General features: G+C 43.1%; 1 protein-coding gene across 2 annotated transcripts in view; it reads left to right on the top strand.

Annotated features, from left to right (window-relative positions):
* The window catches only part of LOC137319472 (histone-lysine N-methyltransferase Smyd1-like), a 57,275-nt gene that overhangs the window by 20,391 nt on the left and 12,348 nt on the right, over positions 1–24,536 (top strand). The window contains exons 3-7 of one of the 2 annotated variants that reach the window (XM_067981652.1): positions 2,762–2,975; positions 8,663–8,793; positions 11,106–11,144; positions 16,820–17,015; positions 23,034–23,126. In XM_067981652.1, the coding sequence (XP_067837753.1) occupies positions 2,762–2,975; positions 8,663–8,793; positions 11,106–11,144; positions 16,820–17,015; positions 23,034–23,126 (673 nt within the window). The remainder of the gene's footprint in view (positions 1–2,761; positions 2,976–8,662; positions 8,794–11,105; positions 11,145–16,819; positions 17,016–23,033; positions 23,127–24,536) is intronic. The other variant, XM_067981698.1, reaches the window with a different exon arrangement.

Raw genomic sequence — 24,536 nt, forward strand, 5'->3', positions numbered from 1 at the left:
ATGCAATGCAACGCAGAAAAATGTGAAGTGATACATTTGGGTAGGAAGAATGAGGAGAGGCAATATAAACTAGAAGGTACAATTCTAAAAGGGGTGTAGGAACAGAGAGCTGGGGGTATATGTGCACAAATCGTTGAAGGTAGCAGGGCAGGTTGAGAAAGCGGTTAAAAAAGCAAACGGGATCCTGGGCTTTATAAATAGAGGCATAGAGTACAAAAGCAAGGAAGTTATGATGAATCTTTATAAAACACTGGTTCGGCCACAACTGGAAGATTGTGTCCAGTTCTGTGCACCGCACTTTAGGAAGGATGTGAAGACCTTAGAGAGGGTGCAGAAGAGATTTACTAGAATGAATCCAGGGATGAGGGACTTCAGTTATGTGGATAGACTGGAGAAGCTGGGGTTGATCTCCTTAGAGCAGAGAAGGTTGTGAGGAGATTTGGTAGAGGTATTCAAAATCATGAAGGGTCTAGACAGAGTAGATAGAGAGAAACTGTTCCCATTGGCAGAAGGGTCAAGAACCAGAGGACATAGATTTAAGGTGATTGGCAAAAGAACCAAACATGACATGAGAAAAAACTTTTTTACACAGCGAGTGGCTATGATCTGGAATGCACTGCCTGAGGGGGTGGTGGAGGCAGATTCAATTGTGGCTTTCAAAAGGGAATTGGATAAATACATGAAGGAAAGAAATCTGCAGGGCTACGGGGATAGGGCGGGGGAGAGGGACTAGCTGGATCGCTCTTGCAAAGAGCCAGCATGGACTCGATGGGCTGAATGGCCCCCTTCCGTGCTGTAACCTTTCTATGATTCTTTGACCAGAAGTAAAGTTGTCTCGGCTACACCAGGTAGATTCACCTGATAGAGCAGCTTGGCACTTAAATGCATAACTTTGTGACGATATTTATCCTAAGGTTCATTCCTCTGTTTTTTTTGCCTCTCCCAGCAGATCTTATGGTTGCTTTTGGGAGGGGGGGAGGGGGGGGTGGTGGAATAAGGGTGGTAGCGTTCAGAAGTTACACCGTGCTATGAAGGGAAAGGCTTGATGGAACGACTGGTCATTCATTACCTGTCCTTTTTCATATGTTTATATCATTTACATGTAAATATTGGCCAATTGAATGGAACTGGAGGGTGACTGCCATCTGTGGAATCATAGATGTGTATAGTATATTAGTTAAAATTCTCATCCTTGTGTTTAAATCCCTTCATAGCTTTGTCCCTCCCTAACTCTCTAACCCATAGAAGGATATGCTGATAGGGTTAGATGAAGTAGGGAGGGAGGAGGCTCAGTGTGAAGCATAAACACCAGCATGGACCTGTTGGGCCGAATGGCCTGTTTCTGTGCTGTACATTCTATGTAATTCTATCTAATTCTCCAGTCTTACAACACTCCAAGTACTTTGTGTTCCTCGAACTCTGGCCTCCTGTGCATCCCCCACTCCCTTCGTCCCACCTTTGGCATCAGTGCCTTCAGCCGTCTAGGCTCAAAGCTCTGGAATTCCCTCCATAAGCCTTGCTCTCATCCTTTGAGACCCTCCACCTCTTTGACTGACCTTTTAGTCAACCCTCTTATTATCTCCTTCTTTGGCTCCATGTTGATTGTTGACTGATTACACTTCTGTGAAGTGCCTCAGGAGGTTTTTCTGCATTAAAGGCGGTATATAAATGCAAATTATTTTTGTTTTTGCATAGGGAAAATGTCATTTAGCCTATTGTGTCTGTGGTGGTTCTTTACTAGGGCAATCTGAAACTAATTCCATTGCCCTGCTCTCTCCCTATATCCACATATCTTCCTTTGTTTCAAATATTTATCCAATTTTTTCTTAAAAGATGCAATGGTTGCTGCCTCGACCACTCCCAAGGGAATGTATTCCACGCTCCCATATACTCTAGTTTCCCATCCCTGGGATCAACCACATTGGGTTGGGATGGGGAAGGGAGGAAAATTGGACAAGTGAACAGACACAACATAGGACAGTAAAGTATATTAAAACATGTGCCTTCAGCCAGGTCTCAAATATAAGTTGAACAATCTGGCTGAGAGAGGAGCTGAGATACCTCTGTGTTATAGAATCATAGAAGTTTACAACATGGAAACAGGCCCTTCGGCCCAACATGTCCATGTCACCCAGTTTATACCACAGTGTTACCCCATCAAACACCATCTGCTATTTAAAAAAAATATTCATGGTTAGGCCTCAGCTGGAGAATTACGTCCAATTCTGGGCACCACACTTTAGGAAGGATGTCAAGGCCTTGAAGATGGTGCAGAGGAGATTTACTAGAACGATACCAGGAATGAGGGACTTCAGTTATGTGGAGAGACTGGAGAAGCTGGGGTTGTTCTCCTTAGAGCAGAGAAGGTTAAGAGGAGATTTAATATAAGTGTTCAAAATTATGAAGGGTTTTGATGGAGTAAATAAGGAGAAACTGTTTCCAGTGGCAGAAGGGTCGGTAACCAGCGGACGCAGATTTAAGATAATTGGCAAAAGAACCAGAGGTGAGATGAGGAGAAATTTTTTACTCAGCGAATTGATACAATCTGGAATTCACGGCCTGAAAGGGCGGTGGAAGCAGATTCAATAATAACTTTCAAAAGGAAATCGGATAAATACTTGAAAAGGAGAAATTTGCAGCTTCACGGGGAAATAGTGGGACTAATTGGATAGCTCAGAGAGCCGTCACAGGCACGATGGGCCGAATGGCCTCCTTCTGTACTGTATGATTCTATGATTCTCTGATTTTGTGCCGCTGTCAGGCTGGCTGCCCGTATCTTGTGGCGGATTGAAAGAGAGGGAGACATCGTCTCTGAAGATCGCATCTCATCCCTGGAGGATCTCCAGGACCATGTGGATGACCTTAATGAGGAAGAGAAGAAACAGCTAGCATTGGATGTGGATGTTTTCCTCAGTTACTGGCACTCAAACAATCAGCACGCTGGCCTGCAGTTCGTATCCCACATATTTGGAGTGGTAAGTTGTGTGGAATCACTGACCTCAGCCTGCTAAATGAAGAACCTTCTAGAAATAACTTTCAAGGGCTGCAGCAGTATTTGTAGATAATTCTTGGTGTGCTGTGGTAATTGATATCATACTGACAATAAGGTACATTAATTTGAAATTCAGATCACTTGTGTTTTTATAAAATTTCCTCCAGCGGGAGTCTGGTGCAACGGGTTAGCACACTGACCTTTCACCTCTGGGATCCATGTTTGAACTCAGCCCAAACTGACGGGATGATTATAATGTTCGGATGTAAATGAATTCTGAACCCGGCTTCTCGTGGGAGTGGGCCGCTCCACACATTGGCTGATTTGGCACTTGGTAACCTCACTTCGAGAGGCCATAGTGACTGGTGTGGGAGATGGAAATGAAATTGGAGATGGAAATGGCAATCAGATGCAAGACGGGCTCTTCTAAAGTTGGGCTAAAATACTTTGTAATGAGAACTGAATCCTACATCCGCTTCCTTTTAACTGTGCTTTATGTGGTCTCGTAGGCCCAGAATTTCCTGGAGACTCGTGTGTCTGCGGCCCAGGAAATTATGGCGTGAGTCAGCTGCACCATTATTCATGCTGCACCATGATGTTGTGGGACTTTTGCGCCACTCTGCCAATACCCTCACTGATACCGGGCAAAATTAATTATCCTAGCTCCAACCATGCCCCATCCCCCCATGCCCCACCCCCCCCCCCCCCCGCCCCAGTTACTGGCGATCGTATACTTCCTGGAATAACACCAGTTTTCTAGCAGCAGTTACTTCGACTGAAAAATAACGGTTCAGGTGAATGTAATTCATGAGTTCAAAATAATTCATTAAATTAAAATAAAGTCTCTGATCTTCATTGATATTTTAAATTCTGAGCTAAAACTCATCGAAACACTTCTTCTTCATTGTGCGTTAGGTTTAGTGTATATTGTGCGTTAGGTTTAGTGTATATTGTGCGTTAGGTTTAGTGTATATTATGCGTTAAGTTTAGTGTCTATTGTGTGTTAGCTTTAGTGTATATTGTGTGTTAGCTTTAGTGTATATTGTGTGTTAGATTTAGTGTGTTAGGTTTAGTGTATATTGTGCGTTAAGTTTAGTGTATATTGTGTGTTAGCTTTAGTGTATTTAGTGTGTTAGCTTTAGTGTATATTGTGTGTTAGATTTAGTGTGTTAGGTTTAGTGTATATTGTGTGTTAGATTTAGTGTATATTGTGTGTTAGGTTTAGTGTACTTAGTGTGTTAGGTTTAGTGTATATTGTGCGTTAGGTTTAGTGTGTTAGGTTTAGTGTATATTGTGTGTTAGATTTAGTGTGTTAGGTTTAGTGTATATTGTGTGTTAGATTTAGTGTGTTAGGTTTAGTGTATATTGTGCGTTAGGTTTAGTGTATATTGTGTGTTAGGTTTAGTGTACTTAGTGTGTTAGGTTTAGTGTATATTGTGCGTTAGGTTTAGTGTATATTGTGTGTTAGCTTTAGTGTATATTGTGTGTTAGGTTTAGTGTACTTAGTGTGTTAGCTTTAGTGTATATTGTGTGTTAGGTTTAGTGTATATTGTGTGTTAGGTTTAGTGTATTTAGTGTGTTAGGTTTAGTGTATTTAGTGTGCTAGGTTTAGTGTATATTGTGTGTTAGGTTTAGTGTATTTAGTGTGTTAGGTTTAGTGTATATTGTGTGTTAGGTTTAGTGTACTTAGTGTGTTAGGTTTAGTGTATATTGTGTGTTAGGTTTAGTGTATATTGTGTGTTAGGTTTAGTGTATTTAGTGTGTTAGGTTTAGTGTATATTGTGTGTTAGGTTTAGTGTATTTAGTGTGCTAGGTTTAGTGTATATTGTGTGTTAGGTTTAGTGTACTTAGTGTGTTAGGTTTAGTGTATATTGTGCGTTAGGTTTAGTGTATATTGTGTGTTAGCTTTAGTGTATATTGTGTGTTAGGTTTAGTGTACTTAGTGTGTTAGCTTTAGTGTATATTGTGTGTTAGGTTTAGTGTATATTGTGTGTTAGGTTTAGTGTATTTAGTGTGTTAGGTTTAGTGTATTTAGTGTGCTAGGTTTAGTGTATATTGTGTGTTAGGTTTAGTGTATTTAGTGTGTTAGGTTTAGTGTATATTGTGTGTTAGGTTTAGTGTACTTAGTGTGTTAGGTTTAGTGTATATTGTGTGTTAGGTTTAGTGTATATTGTGTGTTAGGTTTAGTGTATTTAGTGTGTTAGGTTTAGTGTATATTGTGTGTTAGGTTTAGTGTATTTAGTGTGCTAGGTTTAGTGTATATTGTGTGTTAGGTTTAGTGTATTTAGTGTGTTAGGTTTAGTGTATATTGTGTGTTAGGTTTAGTGTATTTAGTGTGCTAGGTTTAGTGTATATTGTGTGTTAGGTCTAGTGTATTTAGTGTGTTAGGTTTAGTGTATATTGTGTGTTAGGTTTAGTGTATTTAGTGTGTTAGGTTTAGTGTATATTGTGTGCATGGTCTGGCTGCACATGCAATTGATAAAAGTGAGAGGGATAAATCGTTTAGGTCTGCTTTTGGGCCCAAAATGGTTGGCATATGTTTGAATATACTTTACTGCAAAGTTTTGAGAGTGTGTTCAAAACGAGAAGATCGGGGAAAGAAATAGGGTGATTTACAGATAGCGTCCTTCCAGGAAATTCTGGGCCCAAGTATAGATCTATATGCTATAAGTTGAAAAGTAAATATTATGATTGGAACAGGACTGGAAAAGACTATTGTAGTCCATTTGCCAGTCCCAAAATTTAAAAAAACACATTATATTATCTCCCTCAATCGTTTCTTTTGCATCACCCTCTTTATTTTACCACTATCTTCCTGTGCAGTCTGTACCACACATTCAACACTGTCTGGGGTAGACCTTGACTTCATATCATAGAATCATAGAAAGTTAAGGCACAGAAGGAGGCCATTCGGCCTATCGAGTCCATGCTGGTCGATAAAGAGCTATCCAATTTAATTCCACTTTCCAACACTTGGTCCGTTGCCCTGTAGGTTACGGCACTTCAAGTGCTCATCCAAGTACTTTTAAATGAGTTGAGGGTTTCTGCCTCTACCACCCTCTCAGGCCGTGCGTTCCAGACCCCCTCAGCTCCTCAGCTCCCCTCTAATCCTTCTACCAATCACTTTAAATCTATGCCCCTGATCACCGACCCCTCTGCTAAGGGAAATAGGTCCTCCGTATCGTCTCTATCTAGTCCCACCATAATTTTATATACCTCAATTAAATCTCCCCTCAGCCTCCTTTGTTCCAAAGGAAACAACCCCAGCCTATCCAATCTTTTCTCATAGCTAAAATTCTACAGCCCTGGCAACATCCTTGTAAATCTCCTCTGTACCCTCTCTAGTGCAATCGCATCTATCCTGTAATGTGGTGACCAGAACTGTACGCAGTGCTCAAGCTGTGGCCTAACCAATGTTTTATACAGTTCCAGCATAATCTCCTTGTTCTTATATTCTATTGTAAACAATTTTACAACACCAAGTTATAGTCCAGCAATTTTATTTTAAATTCACAAGCTTTCGGAGGCTTCCTCCTTCGTCAGGTGAACGATGTGAAAAACGATGTGAACGATATTCTATGCCTTGGCTAATAAAGGAAAGTATCCCGTGTGCCTTTTTAACCACCTTATATACCTGTCCTGCTACTTTCAGGGATCTGTGGACATGCACTCCAAGGTCCTTTTGTTCCTCTACACCTCTCAGTATCCTCCCATTTATTGTGTACTCCTTTGCCTTGTTTGCCCTCCCCAAATGCATCACCTCACACTTCTCTGGTGTCCTGTTCTATTGGGGGAGGGAGGGCAGAGAATTCTGAGTAGTTTCTCCATTACAACAATGACTACACTTCAAAAAGTTCTTCATTGGCTGTAAAGCGCTTTGGGAATGCCCTCAGGTCATGAAAAGGACGATATTAATGCAAGTCCTTTGTTTCTTTTTGTGCCATAGACATGTGCCCACTAGGGACTTGGTTGAGACTGCTGCAATTCAATTCACATAGGATCTTTAGAGCTGGCAGGGAGAGGAGATTTTCACCCCATTATTTTTGGGCTTGTGAAAGGATAATGCTCTTGAATGTTTGCACATAATTCTCCGAGTCATCTCCTGAACAAGTGCTCGCTCCAGTGGAATCAGAGCAGAACCATTCAGAGTGATCTCATTGGAGTCTGAATATTGGGCCAGAAATCGCACAGAGCAGCAAGGCAACGCTCACCGCAGCTCCTGCGAATTAAATTAACGAAAATACTTACTGCGGGCTCTGTGGCGTCAAGTTGCTTGAATTTGAACTTTAAAAAAAATGTGCGCTATCTGCCCAGCCTCTGAGCAGCGTGAGTTACCGCGCGGCTGGAAAAGTCTGTGAGAGGAGAAGACACGCCTACAAAATCTGTCAGGAAAAGAAGTCCCGCCCACAGATTCAGGCTGCATTGCTCAAACAGGCAAGCAGACTTCATTCATTTAAAGTTAGTATTCTATGTCATTGTAAATAAAAATTTTATTTTTTATATATATATATAAAGTCAAAGAAATAAATGAATTAAAGAGACAGAAGGGAAAAGTAAAAAAAAAATAATTTTTTAATTAAAAAAAATTTTTAATGGCCAAAAATGGCCAATAAGGAGTAATGAGACTCCACATTTTTAAGAGTTAATTTTTAGTTTTTTGGCAGAGATTAAGACTTACCGTGCTGTCAAAACATAGTTTAGACCTGGTATTTTTAGGTGTGCCTGTTTGGTGGGGTAATTAGTTACTTTCCAGCTGGGCAGATAAGCAAGTTGGTGCTTTTTCAATGATTTCTCTGATTGCAGCGTGCGATGGCCCTTTAATTCGAAGCTGTCAAATCACCAGTGAACCACTAGGAGCAAGTTCCAGATTTCTGCGTTTCACTGCCCACGTGCGAACACGGGAACTTGCTCCTTCAATTCGCCACTAACAATGGAGAGCGCTGTTGGGCTCCCCTGTTATTTTGGGAGTGATTTCTGGCCCATCGTTACTGGATGTCAGCCAATAACAATTCATCCTTAATCCCGCTGTCTTCAATAGGCATTTTCACACTGGAGTAGTGTATCCGGCATCTGATTCACCGGTATCCCTCTGTTGGCTGCTCTCCATAGTGTAAACAAGCCAACATTCTGGGAATCAATGGCATTGTAGATCAAAAGAAAGAACTTGCTCTTATATAGTGTTTTTCACGACCTCAAGATATCCCAAAGCGAATGAAGTACTTTTGAAGTGTAGTCATTGTTGCACGGTCAGAGGTGTCGTCTTTCGCATGAGAGGTTAAACCAAAGCCTCCCTATTGGATGTAAAAAGTCCCATAGCACTATTTGAAGAAGAACATTGGAGTTCTTTCTGGTGTCCTGGCCAATATTTATCCCTCAACCTAAAACAGATTATCTGGTCACTTATTTCATTTTGCTGTTTGTGGGATCTTGCTGTGCGCAAATTGGCTGCTGCGTTTCCTACATCACAACAGTGACCACACTTCAAAAGTACCTTGTTGGCTGTAAAGTGTTTTGGGACATCCTGAGGTCACGAAAGGTGCTGTGTAAATGCAAGTTCTTTCTTGGTGTTGGGGAACGCATTAAGGAGGAGGAAAAATAATCGACAATCTAGAAAAGAGAGGCAACAAGGGATTTTTAAAAAAATTCAAACTTACGTTTTTAATTCTCCAGATAAACTGCAACGGTTTTACAATCAGTGACCAGCGTGGACTGCAGTCTGTGGGAGTCGGAATATTTCCAAACATCTGCCTTATAAATCACGATTGCTGGCCAAACTGCACGGTTATATTGAACAATGGCAAGTAAGTAAAAAATAAATACAACAGGATCATTAGAATAAATAGATCCGTGACCATTATTTTTCTGTAAGGAATCTTACAACACCAGATTATAGTCCAACAGTTTTATTTGAAAATCACAAGCTTTCGGAGGCTTTCTCCTTCGTCAGGTGAGTGTGAGAATCCTTGAAGGTTACCGCATATGTAGTCAGAGAACAATGCCTGGTGATTACAGATAATCTTTCCAACTGCCCGTTGTCAAGGCAATCAGACAGAGAGACAGTACATACAGGACTACTGAATATACAAACGGTCCGAACCCAAAGACAGAGAGAGAGAGTGAGAGAGAAACATCCAAAAGGAAGAGAAAGAGAGAAAATGACCAGTTGTATTAGATGTTGTAAGATTCCTTACATTTGTCCACCCCAGTCCATCACCGGCATCTCCACATCATTATTTTTCTGGGGCGGGGGATGCGTGGATGGGAATGGGTGAAATCTATCTGAATGTAAGCCAGTGATCCAAATGCAATGTTATTTATATTGATACATTTTAAGCTGTTGTTGGATTATACTGTAACTGGGCATTGACAAAGAGTAGTTAGTGAATTATAGGAACGCAGGAACGGGAGTAGGTCAATCAGCCCATCGAGCCTGTTCCGCCATTCAATTAGATTATGATTGATCTGAACCTTGATTCCATCCACCAGCCTTGGTTCCGTAACCTTTAATACCCTTGCATAACAAAAATCTATCAAAATTATAGAGTATAATACACCACTAACAATTGTTAGCTGGTAGAACCCACAGTGCATTTAGAGTCTATAAATCATTGTTAAATAGCTCCTGTCATTGTACACACAAGAAGAGTCTGCAAAAGTCGATAAAATAAATGGAAATAGGCTCACAAAAAATAGCCAAAGAAGATTGTAGAAATTCTAGTGGTTTGGCGATGGGCCCTTCCTCGAAGGGCAGTCGATCCTTTTTGAATTCTGTTTCATGGGATATACTCACGGACATACTGCTGACTGTAACAGTATCTTGCTGGATTCCCAGGGGAGCCTAGAGACCGTTGTCCCAGACACATCCCATAAATCTGATCAGTGCGGCCAGAGGGTGGGCGGAAGAAGTGCCCAACGCCCCCCCCCCGATTCGTTAGAGTTTGCCATGCGACCGAGGATGAGTTTCACACTAATTTCCAGGTCCTCTGCTCCTGGGATGCTGGACTGTCACCCAAAATAGGAATGGAAGTTCTACGCTTTGTTGCTGGCTTCGAAGATTGTACCCCGTAAACTTCTACAAGTAAAAAAAAAATCACGAACTTGCAATCAATTGTCCTCTTTCAAAAGGGCAATTCAACCTTTCCCCTTCAGTTTTCTTCCAACCTCTTGTGAAGTTACTGACTCACACTATCAAGGTCACTGACAGTCCTTCAGCATCTTTCCAACGTGATTATTCTTTATGTGTGAGCCCAGACAATGTGTGGTGACTGGCTATTCAACCACAGGGGGCATCACAATCCATGTCTACATTCTGCCTTGATGTCGACACTCAGCACTTTCCAGCAGGGGACATTGGATAATTACTGGGATTACTGAGGCCCAATTCTAGTTCCTATACTGCTGTCCCAGCTGACATCAGCTAACTCAGCAACGAGCAGTAATCGGTACTGGGGCTCTCCTGACCAATGGGTTTTAGTACCACACCACTCGGTGTACTTACCCAGTTAGACTTCGGTGAAGCCCTGCTAATTTAAAACACTTTCTCTGATTCGAGGTAACAGAAGAAATTTACCGAAAAAATGATTCTTCTTTTGCAGATTTTTGAAAACTTGTAAGGGGATGGAAGGTTATTCAGCTCTCAAAATGTCAACTTTGACATCTCCTGGAAGGCAACAGCTACTTTAGTTTATCACTGAGAAACCTAGACAAAAGCAAACTTGCTCAGTTGGGATTGAGTGCTGGACTGGGGCCTAGTAGGCCCGAGTTTCAAATACTAACAGGGTTCACTCATTCCTCTGAGGTGGATGAGGTGACGTGGGGAGAAAACAGGAACTCTCTTTGGCGTTGGTCACCTTACTGCTATCCTTGGACACCAAGCCTGACGGCAAAGAAACACAGGCCAACCCACAATTGGGTGGATTCAAGATAAACCTTTCTTTAGTTGGCCCAATGGCGCAGATTGGAGAGAAGATGAGATAAATCTGCTTTCTCTATTGGATTATCCACAGTTCTATGCATTCTAATAGTTTGTATTAGTCAGGGCTTTGATTTTTTACTGTGTGTGATTTTTTTTTTCTTTTGGTTGTGAAATGTAGATTTTTATTTTGTTTTCCAGTCGTGGTGCGGTTAATTCAATGTTTCACACACAGATGAGGTGGGTTGCGTTGCTATTGTGTTGCTATTGACGACAGTTTTTTTTTTCTCCTCTCCCTGTTTGACATTAACTCCGCACATTGTCTAGGGGGTGTAACGATTTCTTCTTCATCTGAGCTTAATCCTTCCAATAAAGGCTGGAAAACACAACCAAAAAAAATTACAAAAATGAGCAAAAGTCAATCAGTAGAGGTCAAAAGTTTAAAAAAAAAACACGTTTCTCGAAATGTTGAAATAAAAACATACGATGGTGATAATGGATGTCAGGGCAGTCCGCATCTGAAGCAGAAGAGGTTAATGTTTGAGACGGGAGCCAGGACTGACTGAAACAAACAGATCGAGAGGAGGACAACAGATAAAAGTCAAGAGTTCAAATACGCCAGCTTCATTTTGGGTTTTATAAATAGCGGCATGGAGCAAATTATAAATTTGTACACCACAGTTTGAGTACTGTGTGCAGTCTTGTGTGCAACCATTATACATTGAAGCCCTAGGGAGTATAAAGCACAGATTCGCTTGGACGGCATCAGGGATGGGAAACTACACTTTTTAGGATACTGAGGGGTAATTGTAACCTAACCTGCCCGGAGAGAAACTGACGGGATTGGATTGGGTGCCCATCTTACACCCTGCACCATTTTACTTTCTATTAAAGTCAGATCAGGTGGGGTGTAAAATGGGGATTCGATCAGGTGGGCTAGGTTAACATTAACCACTGGGACTATTTCCACTAGAGCAAAGAAGGCTAAGAGGATCTTTATTAGAGGGTTTAAAAATTACAAAGGGTTTTGATTGAGTGTATAGGGAAAGATTATTTCCTCTGGTTCAGTGATTGTTGGAACAGGGAATATTTTTGCAACAGGGGAATGTTTGAGGCTGAGACCGTTTTATTTAAGGTAAAATTGGAAAAATATTTGAAGCAGAGAAAGGTGTAAGGCTATGGTGTGAGAGGGCAGCTTTGAATTGCTCTAGCAAAGAGCTGGCACGGACACAATGGGCCAAATGACCTCTTTGCTGTAAACATCTGTTGGAACTCTTTATCATAGGAGGTCGATGATTGTTTTATTAGTATTTAAACAGCTTTGAAGCCCTATCTTTCTCTTTCAGATGCTTACCGTCCTGCTGTGCATTTTCAGCGTTTTTTTTTGTTTTTACTTTAGAGTTTCGGTGTTCGTGCTTTGTTTTTTAAACCCCCTGAGAGAGAACGATGGGGCTAAGGTTTTCGCCCCAAACATTAACCTGTCTTTCTCGATTAGATGCTAACTGACCTGTCTGTAGCAATTTCCATTACTATATGACAAAAAACAAGAATCGTTGCATCCCAGTTGCAAAATAAACCCACATTGGCTCACCTTTCACCCATCTTCACTGCTGACAAACTTCCCAACTTGTTAACAGGGTAATGATGTGTTCTGGACCACACACACGATTTGGTCACTACAGCATCGGTTGTTTGTGTCAGCATGCAGGCAGCATCATGTATGCTTTGGTACATGGCATGGTACATGAAAGGTGCGATATAAACGCAAGTTCTCATTTCTTTAAAGGCACTGTACAAAAGTGCAACTTGTGCTTATAATCTCGACTGCCTTTACTCCATTGTGTGGAAGTAACACATTGATTGGGGGAGGTGGCGGCCTTCAGACGAGATATTAAACTTGGGTTCTGTCTCAGGCTTCTGAGGAAAAGAAAACAGACAAGATCATTGGCGTTCAGTTCAGACCAGCTGATTCACTGAAAGGGTTTATCAGGTGAAAAATAGAAATGAAGTCCCATTTTAGGTCGATCAGCTCAACGCAAACCAAATGTATCCCCCAAAGTAAATCTTTATTCAAGGCTGTTGGCGTGAACCAACGAGCCTACGATCCTCTCTCCTCAACAGTTTTGTCCTCTGCTTGTGTATATTTGGAGGGAACCAGTTCAACTTTCTTTTCCATTGGTTCACAAGTTTCTAGCCTGCACGTGAAAATTGCCCGAGTGACTTAATACAATGCCATTGTTAACCATTTTCTAACACCATTTTAATTAACAAACTGTTTTACTTTTAGAAGGTAAAAGGAAGGAAAAGCTTAACAACATAGGGGACCTCAGAATGGAAATCTCGAGCTTTTAAAATTGACAATTGTCCAGGAAGAAGCACTATTACCCTGAAAATCTGAATACTACATTCAATGGTCCTTTTCCTCCCTTTTGCTGCTTTAGAAGATTTTTTTTTGTGTTCCCGAAGGTGAGGCCTCTCAGATCTGAGATATGAAACACTTACCCATTTTGGGGCTTCCAGTACCAACATGAAATACACCCAGTCAAGTGAAGTACACCCAAGTGAAGAATAAACCTCTGTCTGTTCTGTCCCATCAGTGCGCCTTAAATTGAACCTCAGAAGAGGACTGAACTAGAATCATAGAATCATAGAAAGTAGGAGCAAGAGTAGGCCATTCGGCCCTTTGGGCCTGCTCCGCCATTCAAAATGATCATGGCTGATCGTCTAACTCAGTACCCTGTTCCCGCTTTTTCCCCATATCCCTTGATCCCTTTAGCATTAAGAAACATATCTATCTCCTTCTTGAATACATCTAATGAATTGACCTCCACTGCCTTCTGTGGTAGAGAATTCCACAGTTTCACCACCCTCTGAGTGAAGAAATCTCTCCTCATCTTGGTTCTAAATGGCATGCCCCATATCCTGAGACTGTGACCCCTGGTTCTGGACTCCCCAGCCATTGGGAACATCCTCCCTGCATCTAGTCTGTCTAGTCCTGTTAGAATTTTAGATGTTTCGATGAGATCACCTCTCATTCTTCTAAACTCTAGTGAACATAGGCCTAGTCGACCCAATCTCTCCTCATACGACAGTCCTGCCATCCCAGGAATCAGTCTGGTAAACCTTTGTTGCACTCCCTCCATGGCAAGGACATCCTTCCTCAGATAAGGAGACCAAAACTGCACACAATACTCCAGATGTGGTCTCACCAAGGCCCTGTATAACTGCAGTAAGACATCCCTGCTCCTGTACTCAAATCCTCTTGCAATGAACGCCAACATACCATTCGCCTTCCTAACTGCTTGCTGCACTTGAATGCTTGCTTTCAGCGACTGGTGTACAAGGACACCCAGGTCTCATTGCACCTCCCCTTTTCCCAATCTATCACCATTCAGATAATAATCTGCCTTTCTGTTTTTACAATCAAAGTGGATAACCTCACATTTATCCATGTTATATTGTATCTGCCATGTTCTTGCCCACTCACCCAACTTGTCTAAATCACATTGGAGCCTCTTTGCATCCTCCTCACAGCTCACATTCCATCCCAGCTTTGCGTCGTCTGCAAACTTGGAAATGTTACATTCAGTTCCCTCATCCAAATTATTGATATATATTGTGAATAGCTAGGGCCCAAGTATTGATCCCTGTGGTACCCCACTAGTCACTGCCTGCCACCCGGAAAAAGACCTGTTTATTCCTATTCTCTGTTTCCTGTCTGTCAACCAATTCTCAGTCCATGACAGTATATTCCCCCCAATCCCATGTGCTTTAATTTTGCACACTAATCTCTTGTGTGGTACCTTATCAAAAGCCTTCTGAAAATCCAAATACACCACATCCACTGGTTCTCCCCTATCTATTCTACGAGTTACCTCCTCAAAAAACTCCAGTAGATTTGTTAAGCATGATTTCCCTTTCATAAACCCATGCTGACTTTGTCCAATTCCGTTAATGCCTTCCAAGTGTTCTATTATCACATCCTATATAATAGACTCTAGCATTTTCCCCACTACTGATGTTCTAACTGGTCTGTAATTCCCTGTTTTCTCTCTCCCTCCTTTTTTAAATTGTGGGGTTACATTTGCCACCCTCCAATCTGTAGGAACTGTTCCAGAGTCTATAGAATTTTGGAAGATGACCACCAATGCATCCATTATTTCCAGAGCCACTTCCTTTAGTACAGCACAGAAAGAAGTCACTCGGCCCATCATGCCTGTCCCGGTTCTTTGAAAGAGCTATCCAATTAGTCCTAGTCCCCCTGCTCTTTCTCCATAGACCTGTAATTTTTTCTCCTTCAAGTGTTTATCCAATTCCCTTTTGAAAATTACTATAGAATCTGCTTCCACCACGCTTTCAGGCAGTGAAATAGTTAAACTAGTTTAACCATTTTTATTCCCCTCACCAGCCACCCCTGTGACATCACTGAATAAACTTTACTAAGTTAGGTGCTGGTTTGTGTGAGGTTTTGTGCTCTGGACTCGTGTCTTTAAGGAACTAGGTTGACCCGGGCCAAACTCATTTCACATGGGATGCTTACAACCAACAGAGAAAGAACACTTTCATCCCATTAGTTTGGGCTAGATTCAAAGCTAAATCCTAGAGGTAAAAGGACTAACCTACTGCATTACACAATCCTCAGGGATTTGTTTTTCTAATTGCTTATAACAGAACCTTTAATTTAAAAAAAAATTAAAGCTAAGCAAATCAAGAAACAAGGCCAAGCATTGTAGATTCAGTCCAGTGTTAGCTGCAGCTCAGTTGGTAGCACTTGTACCTACTGAGTTAGAAAGTTATGGGTTCAAGTCCCACTCCAGAGACTTGAGCACAAAATCTAAGCTGACACTGCAGTGTAGTACTGAGAGAATGCTGCACTCTCTAGAGGTGCTGTCTTTCGGATGAGACAATAAACTGAGGTTCCTGACTGCCCTTTCAGGTAGGTGTAAAAAATCCCATTGCACTATTTTCAAGGGAGTTGTCCTGGTGACCTGGCCAATGTTTATCCCTCAACCAACACCTAAAATGGATGATCTGGTCATTTATTTCATTGCTGTTTGTGGGATCTTGCTGTGTGCAAATTGGCTGCTGCATTTCCTAAATTACAGCACTTCAAAATTACTTCATTGTCTGTAAAGTGCTTTGGGATGTCCTGAGGCTGTGAAAGGCGCTATATAAATGCAAGTCTTTCTTTCATTAACCAATGTTTAATTCCTTCCATAATCATCATGTATTTTGTGACTAGCTTTCCAGTTGATTTTCCAAAATGCCTGTCTCCCTTGACCCAATGGATGCCTGTATTTAATTATACTGGGAGTGCACATATGATCTCTTAACACACATCAGATTGAATTTTGAGTGCACCTATTGGCATCGACTGCTAGCAGTGGCATCAATACAGTGATCCTTTCTGTAGAGGTTACTGAATGTATTTTATAGAGCATGGCTTTGCCTCGCTTCAAAGTGAACTGAGCTTTGTAGCGTCATGGTATCACATGTAAAATATATAAAAATGCATGACCTTCCCCATGCAAACTAAACTACTTCTAAGTAAACCAAACACTTTCAAGTAGAAAGTGGCTTAAGAGCCTTTTGAATAAAGCCTTTAGGCAAAGACGTTTGAAATTTCCAGAATACAAGAGGCTACAAATTGCGCTGTGCAGTATGGGTGTGCCGATGTTTTAACCCCTTCGTATGAAATTGCTGCGCTCGCTGTCTTGACAGAAGTTAAAATGAATGGGTTCACACCTCTGTTAGAATATCAGGCACAGTAATTCCATACAAATGTCCATACTCTAATATTGCGCTAACACGTTGAACGGTATTCTGTTGGAACAGGTAGGCAATAGTGAAAAGTGCCAGGGCTGTGAGGTCTCTACTAAGTACAACATTGCAGTAAATTATTTCGTTGTCAACAGAATTGAACTTCGGGCAATCCAGCTAATCAAGGCAGGAGAGGAGCTGACGGTATCGTACGTGGACTTCCTCAACCTAAGTGTGGACAGGCGTAAGCTGCTCAAACAGCAGTATTACTTTGACTGTACCTGTGAGCACTGCACAAAGGGAATCAAAGATGACCTGATGCAGGCCGTGAAAGAGGAAGATGGTAAAAAGGTAAGTTAGAAGCCTCTGTGGAACCTCCGTTCATGGCCCTAATGAGAGGGTCTTCCCAGTGGCACAGTGGAGGTCCGTGGGTAATCCAGTTTAGAAAAGAAATCTGGAGATAAAAAGCTGATATCAGTATAAGTGACACGAAGCTGTCGGATTGTTTTAAAAACCCAACCGGTTCACTAATGCCCTTTAGGGATTGTAACCTGCCGTCCTTACCCATTGTGCTATATGTGACACAGGTCCCACACCAACGTGGCTGACTCTTAACTGCCCTCTGAAGTGGCCTAGAAAGTCACTCAGTATCATCAAACCGCTACAAAGAATATCAAGAACTGTAGTGGTTCAAGATGAAGGCCCACCACCATCTTGTCAGAGCAATTAGGGATGGGAAGTAAATGCCGGCCTTGCCAGAGAAGCCCTCATCCCAAGAATGAATTAAAAAATAATTTTGGTAATGCTTTTATGGTACCCAGCACATTCAAGACTCCCAAACCCAGCACATTCAAGACTCCCAAAACCAGCTCATTCAACACTCCCAAAACCAGCGCATTCAACACTCCCAAACCAAGCAACACTCCCAAACCCAACTCATTCAACACCCCAAACTCAGCTCATTCAACAATCCTAAACCCAGCTCATTCAACACTCCCAAACCCAGCTCATTCAACACTCCCAAACCCAACTCATTCAACACCCCAAACCCAGCTCATTCAACACCCCAAACCCAGCTCATTCAACACTCCCAAAACCAGCTCATTCAACACTCCCAAAACCAGCGCATTCAACACTCCCAAACCCAGCTCATTCAACACTCCCAAACCCAGCTCAATCAACACCCCAAACTCAGCTCATTCAACACCCCAAACCCAGCTCATTCAACACTCCCAAACCCAGCTCATTCAACACTCCCAAAACCAGCTCATTCAACACTCCCAAAACCAGCGCATTCAACACTCCCAAACCCAGCTCATTCAACACCCCAAACCCAGCTCATTCAACACCCCAAACCCAGCTCATTCAACACTCCCAAACCCAGTTCATTCAACACTCCCAAACCCAGCTCATTCAACACCCCAAACCCAGCTCATTCAACACCCCAAACCCAGCTCATTCAACACTCCCAAACCCAGCTCATTCAACACTCCCAAACCGAGTTCATTCAACACTCCCAAACCCAGCTCATTCAACACCCCAAACCCAACTCATTCAACACTCCCAAACCCAGCTCATTCAACACCCCAAATCCAGCTCAATCAACACTCCCAAGCCCAACTCATTCAACACCCCAAACTCAGCTCATTCAACACCCCAAACCCAGCTCATTCAACACTCCCAAATCCAGCTCAATCAACACTCCCAAACTCAGCTCATTCAACACTCCCAAATCCAGCTCAATCAACACTCCCAAACTCAGCTCATTCAACACTTCCAAATCCAGCTCAATCAACACTCCCAAAACCAACTCATTCAACACTCCCAAATCCAGCTCAATCAACACTCCCAAACCCAGCTCATTCAACACTCCCAAATCCAGCTCAATCAACACTCCCAAATCCAGCTCATTCAACACTCCCAAATCCAGCTCATTCAACACTCCCAAATCCAGCTCAATCAACACTCCCAAACTCAGCTCATTCAACACTTCCAAATCCAGCTCAATCAACACTCCCAAACCCAGCTCAGTCAACACTCCCAAACCCAGCTCATTCAACACCCCAAACCCAGCTCATTCAACACCCCAAATCCAGCTCAATCAACACTCCCAAACCCAACTCATTCAACACCCCAAACTCAGCTCATTCAACACCCCAAACCCAGCTCATTCAACACTCCCAAATCCAGCTCAATCAACACTCCCAAACTCAGCTCATTCAACACTTCCAAATCCAGCTCAATCAACACTCCCAAACCCAGCTCAGTCAACACTCCCAAACTCAGCACATTCAACACTCCCAAATCCAGCTCAATCAACACTCCCAAACCCAGCTCAATCAACACTCCCAAACCCAGCTCATTCAACACTCCCAAACCCAGCTCAATCAACACTCCCAAACCCAGCTCAATCAACACTCCCAAACCCAGCTCATTCAACACCCCAAAACCAGCTCATTCAACACCCCAAATCCAGCTCATTCAACACTCCAAAACCCAGCTCATTCAACACTCCAAAACCCAGCTCATTCAGCACTCCAAAACCCAGCTCATTCAACACTCACAAACCCAGTTCATTCAACACTCCCCAACCCAGTTCATTCAACACTCCCAAACCCAGTTCATTCAACACTCCCAAACCCAGTTCATTCAACACCCCAAACCCAGTTCATTCAACACTCCCAAACCCAGTTCATTCAACACTCCCAAACCGAGTTCATTCAACACTCCCAAACCCAGCTCATTCAACACCCCAAACCCAGTTAATTCAACACTCCCAAACCCAGCTCAATCAACACTCCCAAACCCAGCTCATTCAACACTCCCAAACCCAGTTCATTCAACACTCCCAAACCCAGCTCATTCAACACTCCCAAACCCAGCTCATTCAACACCCCAAACCCAACTCATTCAACACTCCCAAACCCAGCTCATTCAACACTCCCAAACCCAGCTCATTCAACACTCCCAAACCCAGCTCATTCAACACCCCAAACCCAACTCATTCAACACCCCAAACCCAGCTAATTCAACACCCCAAACCCAGCTCATTCAACACCCCAAACCCAGCTCAATCAACACTCCCAAACCCAACTCATTCAACACCCCAAACCCAGCTCATTCAACACTCCCAAACCCAGCTCATTCAACACTCCCAAACCCAGCTCATTCAACACCCCAAACCCAGCTCAGTCAACACTCCAAAACCCAGCTCATTCAACACTCCCAAACCCAGCTCATTCAACACTCCCAAACACAGCTCATTCAACACTCCCAAACCCAGCTCATTCAACACTCCCAAACCCAACTCATTCAACACTCCCAAACCCAGCTCATTCAACACCCCAAACCCAGCTCATTCAACACTCCCAAACCCAGCTCATTCAACACCCCAAACCCAGCTCATTCAACACTCCCAAACCCAACTCATTCAACACCCCAAACCCAGCTCATTCAACACTCCCAAATCCAGCTCATTCAACACTCCCAAACACAGCTCATTCAACACTCCCAAACCCAGCTCATTCAACACTCCCAAACCCAGCTCATTCAACACTCCCAAACCCAGCTCATTCAACACCCCAAACCCAGCTCATTCAACACTCCCAAACCCAGCTCATTCAACACTCCCAAACCCAGCTCATTCAACACTCCCAAACCCAGCTCATTCAACACTCCCAAACTCAGCTCATTCAACACTCCCAAACCCAGCTCATTCAACACCCCAAACCCAACTCATTCAACACTTCCAAACCCAGCTCATTCAACACTCCCAAACCCAGCTCATTCAACACTCCCAAACCCAGCTCATTCAACACTCCCAAACCCAGCTCATTCAACACTCCCAAACCCAGCTCATTCAACACCCCAAACCCAACTCATTCAACACTCCCAAACCCAGCTCATTCAACACTCCCAAACCCAGCTCATTCAACACCCCAAACCCAGCTCATTCAACACTCCCAAACCCAACTCATTCAACACTCCCAAACCCAGCTCATTCAACACCCCAAACCCAGCTCATTCAACACTCCCAAACCCAGCTCATTCAACACTCCCAAACCCAGCTCATTCAACACTCCCAAACCCAGCTCAATCAACACCCCAAACCCAGCTCATTCAACACTCCCAAACCCAGCTCATTCAACACTCCCAAACCCAGCTCATTCAACACTCCCAAACCCAGCTCATTCAACACTCCCAAACCCAGCTCATTCAACACTCCCAAACCCAGCTCATTCAACACTCCCAAACCCAGCTCATTCAACACTCCCAAACCCAGCTCATTCAACACTCCCAAACCCAGCTCATTCAACACTCCCAAACCCAGCTCATTCAACACTCCCAAACCCAGCTCATTCAACACTCCCAAACCCAGCTGATTCAACACTCCCAAACCCAGCTCATTCAACACTCCCAAACCCAGCTCATTCAACACCCCAAACCCAGCACATTCAACACCCCAAACCCAGCTCATTCAACACCCCAAACCCAGCTCATTCAACACTCCCAAACCCAGCTCAATCAACACTCCCAAACCCAGCTCATTCAACACCCCAAAACCAGCTCATTCAACACTCCCAAACCCAGTTCATTCAACACTCCCAAACCCAGCTCATTCAACACCCCAAACCCAGTTCATTCAACACTCCCAAACCCAGTTCATTCAACACTCCCAAACCCAGCTCAATCAACACTCCCAAACCCAGCTCATTCAACACTCCCAAACCCAGTTCATTCAACACTCCCAAACCCAGTTCATTCAACACTCCCAAACCCAGCTCATTCAACAGTCCCAAACCCAGCTCATTCAACACCCCAAACCCAGCTCAATCAACACTCCCAAACCCAGCTCATTCAACACCCCAAACCCAGCTCAATCAACACTCCCAAACCCAGCTGATTCAACACTCCCAAACCCAGCTCATTCAACACCCCAAACCCAGCTCATTCAACACTCCCAAACCCAGCTCATTCAACACTCCTAAACCCAGCTCATTCAACACCCCAAACCCAGCTCATTCAACACCCCAAACCCAGCTCATTCAACACCCCAAACCCAGCTCAATCAACACTCCCAAACCCAACTCATTCAACACCCCAAACCCAGCTCATTCAACACACCCAAACCCAGCTCATTCAACACTCCCAAACACAGCTCATTCAACACTCCCAAACACAGCTCATTCAACACTCCCAAACCCAACTCATTCAACACTCCCAAACCCTGCTCATTCAACACTCCCAAACCCAGCTCATTCAACACTCCCAAACCCAGCTCATTCAACACTCCCAAACCCAGCTCATTCAACACTCCCAAACCCAGCTCATTCAACACCCCAAACCCAGCTCATTCAACACTCCCAAACCCAGCTCATTCAACACTCCCAAACCCAGCTCATTCAACACTCCCAAACCCAGCTCATTCAACACCCCAAACCCAACTCATTCAACACTCCTAAACCCAGCTCACTCAACACCCCAAACCCAGCTCATTCAACACCCCAAACCCAGCTCATTCAACACCCCAAACCCAGCTCAATCAACACTCCCAAACCCAACTCATTCAACACCCCAAACCCAGCTCATTCAACACTCCCAAACCCAGCTCATTCAACACTCCCAAACCCAGCTCATTCAACACTCCCAAACCCAACTCATTCAACACCCCAAACCCAGCTGATTCAACACTCCCAAACACAGCTCATTCAACACTCCCAAACCCAGCTCATTCAACACTCCCAAACCCAGCTCATTCAACACCCCAAACCCAGCTCATTCAACACTCCCAAACCCAGCTCATTCAACACTCCCAAACCCAGCTCATTCAACACTCCCAAACCCAGCTCATTCAACACTCCCAAACCCAGCTCATTCAACACTCCCAAACCCAGCTCATTCAACACTCCCAAACCCCGCTCATTCAACACTCCCAAACCCAGCTCATTCAACACCCCAAACCCAGCTCATTCAACACTCCCAAACCCCGCTCATTCAACACTCCCAAACCCAGCTCATTCAACACCCCAAACCCAGCTCATTCAACACCCCAAACCCAGCTCATTCAACACCCCAAACCCAGCTCATTCAACACCCCCAAACCCAGCTCATTCAACACTCCCAAACCCAGCTCATTCAACACTCACAAATCCATGATATTAATCTTGCAGATTTTAACGAAAGTTGGATGGGCTCTATAATGGGCACCAATCAGCGCTGCCAGATTACAATTCAGATCAATGCTGGTGGGACTACCTACGGTGCCAGCAAAAGAGCCCTATCTGAAACAAAAGGATAGTAATTGTGTTGAAACAACACTTTAAAAGTGTGCAATATTAACTAATAACTAACATATTTGTCACATTACAGCCATCAGAAGAAACAGTGAATGAGGTTATTGAGTTTTCAAAGTTGGCATTGGAGAAAATTGATCAAGATCGATCTGAGGGACTTTGGGTAAATGTAAGTAAAGCCATGCATTTACTGAAATCCAGCTAAGCTATCGTAAAGAAACTTGACATTTGGATACTTTATTAGGATTGTGTGTGATTTTATTTCCTTTACTGTTTTAGCTCTTCACCATATATTCACCAACATTGGTTGGGTTAGTACTGACAGAATCCTGATGGGGAAATCTCTTCAATATTATCAACAGATTTTATCCATCCAAGCATATTTTAGATTCATTTGAATCATTATTGTAAGTTGTGGAGTATAAAATATCTATAGAATATCTGTACGTTGGGGGATTTGGTACAGATAGATCGTTAGACGTTTGCTTACCTTTTATCTCTTTAACTATCCTGCTGTTAGTTCTTCCGCTGTCTTTCTTTCCCAGTGTGTGTCATGGTGATGAGTCAGTCCACCCCAAAGGGAGGGAAAGATCTACATGGAGACCTAATCCTTCCCTATGTCTCCTCTCACCACTACAGAACAAATTGGCTATTAAATTCTGCAACATAAAGAGTCTCAGCTCTTTGTAAAAGAAAGGTGGGGAGGCAAAAATAGGGCAATGTTAAGAGTTTTTAAAATATTAATCAATACAATGAAAAACTGGTAACATTCTGAGAGGAAATTATTGTAAAAATATATTAATAAAATATTGAGAATTATACATCTACATGCACTTCCTATCTACTAAACCTTATTTCCTGTTGTCATGTTTTTCCAAACTTTTGTGTCAAATTTCCCCTATTATAAATTCCAACATTCACCTTTATGATTGAAACTGCCTGTATAAACTGGTCAGGCTGTAATTACACCCTCCTTCGAGTGGTGGCGCCATGGTGCTTCTGATTTGGGTCTCCCAACTCCTATGTTCCAACTAACGATGTATCCCAAATTGCTGTAAGTTTTCCGACCTAACTATGAATAATAACATAAGATCAAAGTATTATATAAATATGTCTGCTCCAATTGTGCCCGCCTCCAGCTGAAAACTACGCTCGGGGGCGGGGGGGGGGGGGTTCAATTTCCACAGTGGTTCTCCCGGTCTTCTGCCATAAATTTGGCAAAATAGCTGCAGAAACAGTAAAAGAAATGGCGTGAACAGTGGACAAGCGGGAGAACCCCTGCAGAAATCCCCCACCTCCCTCGATCTTTACTCCCTGTGTGAAACACCACAGCAGATTGACTAATAGAGATATAAATATCTGGGACACAGGAAGGGGTGAATATATGAAGGACGCAGGAAGGGGTGAATATGAAGGACACAGGAAGGGGTGAATATATAAAGGACACAGGAAGGGGTGAATATATAAAGGACACAGGAAGGGGTGAATATATAAAGGACACAGGAAGGGGTGAATATATAAAGGACACAGGAAGGGGTGAATATATAAAGGACACAGGAAGGGGTGAATATATGAAGGA

The sequence above is a fragment of the Heptranchias perlo genome, chromosome 1 (genome assembly GCF_035084215.1).
Source record: "Heptranchias perlo isolate sHepPer1 chromosome 1, sHepPer1.hap1, whole genome shotgun sequence".
Classification (NCBI taxonomy): Eukaryota; Metazoa; Chordata; class Chondrichthyes; order Hexanchiformes; family Hexanchidae; genus Heptranchias; species Heptranchias perlo.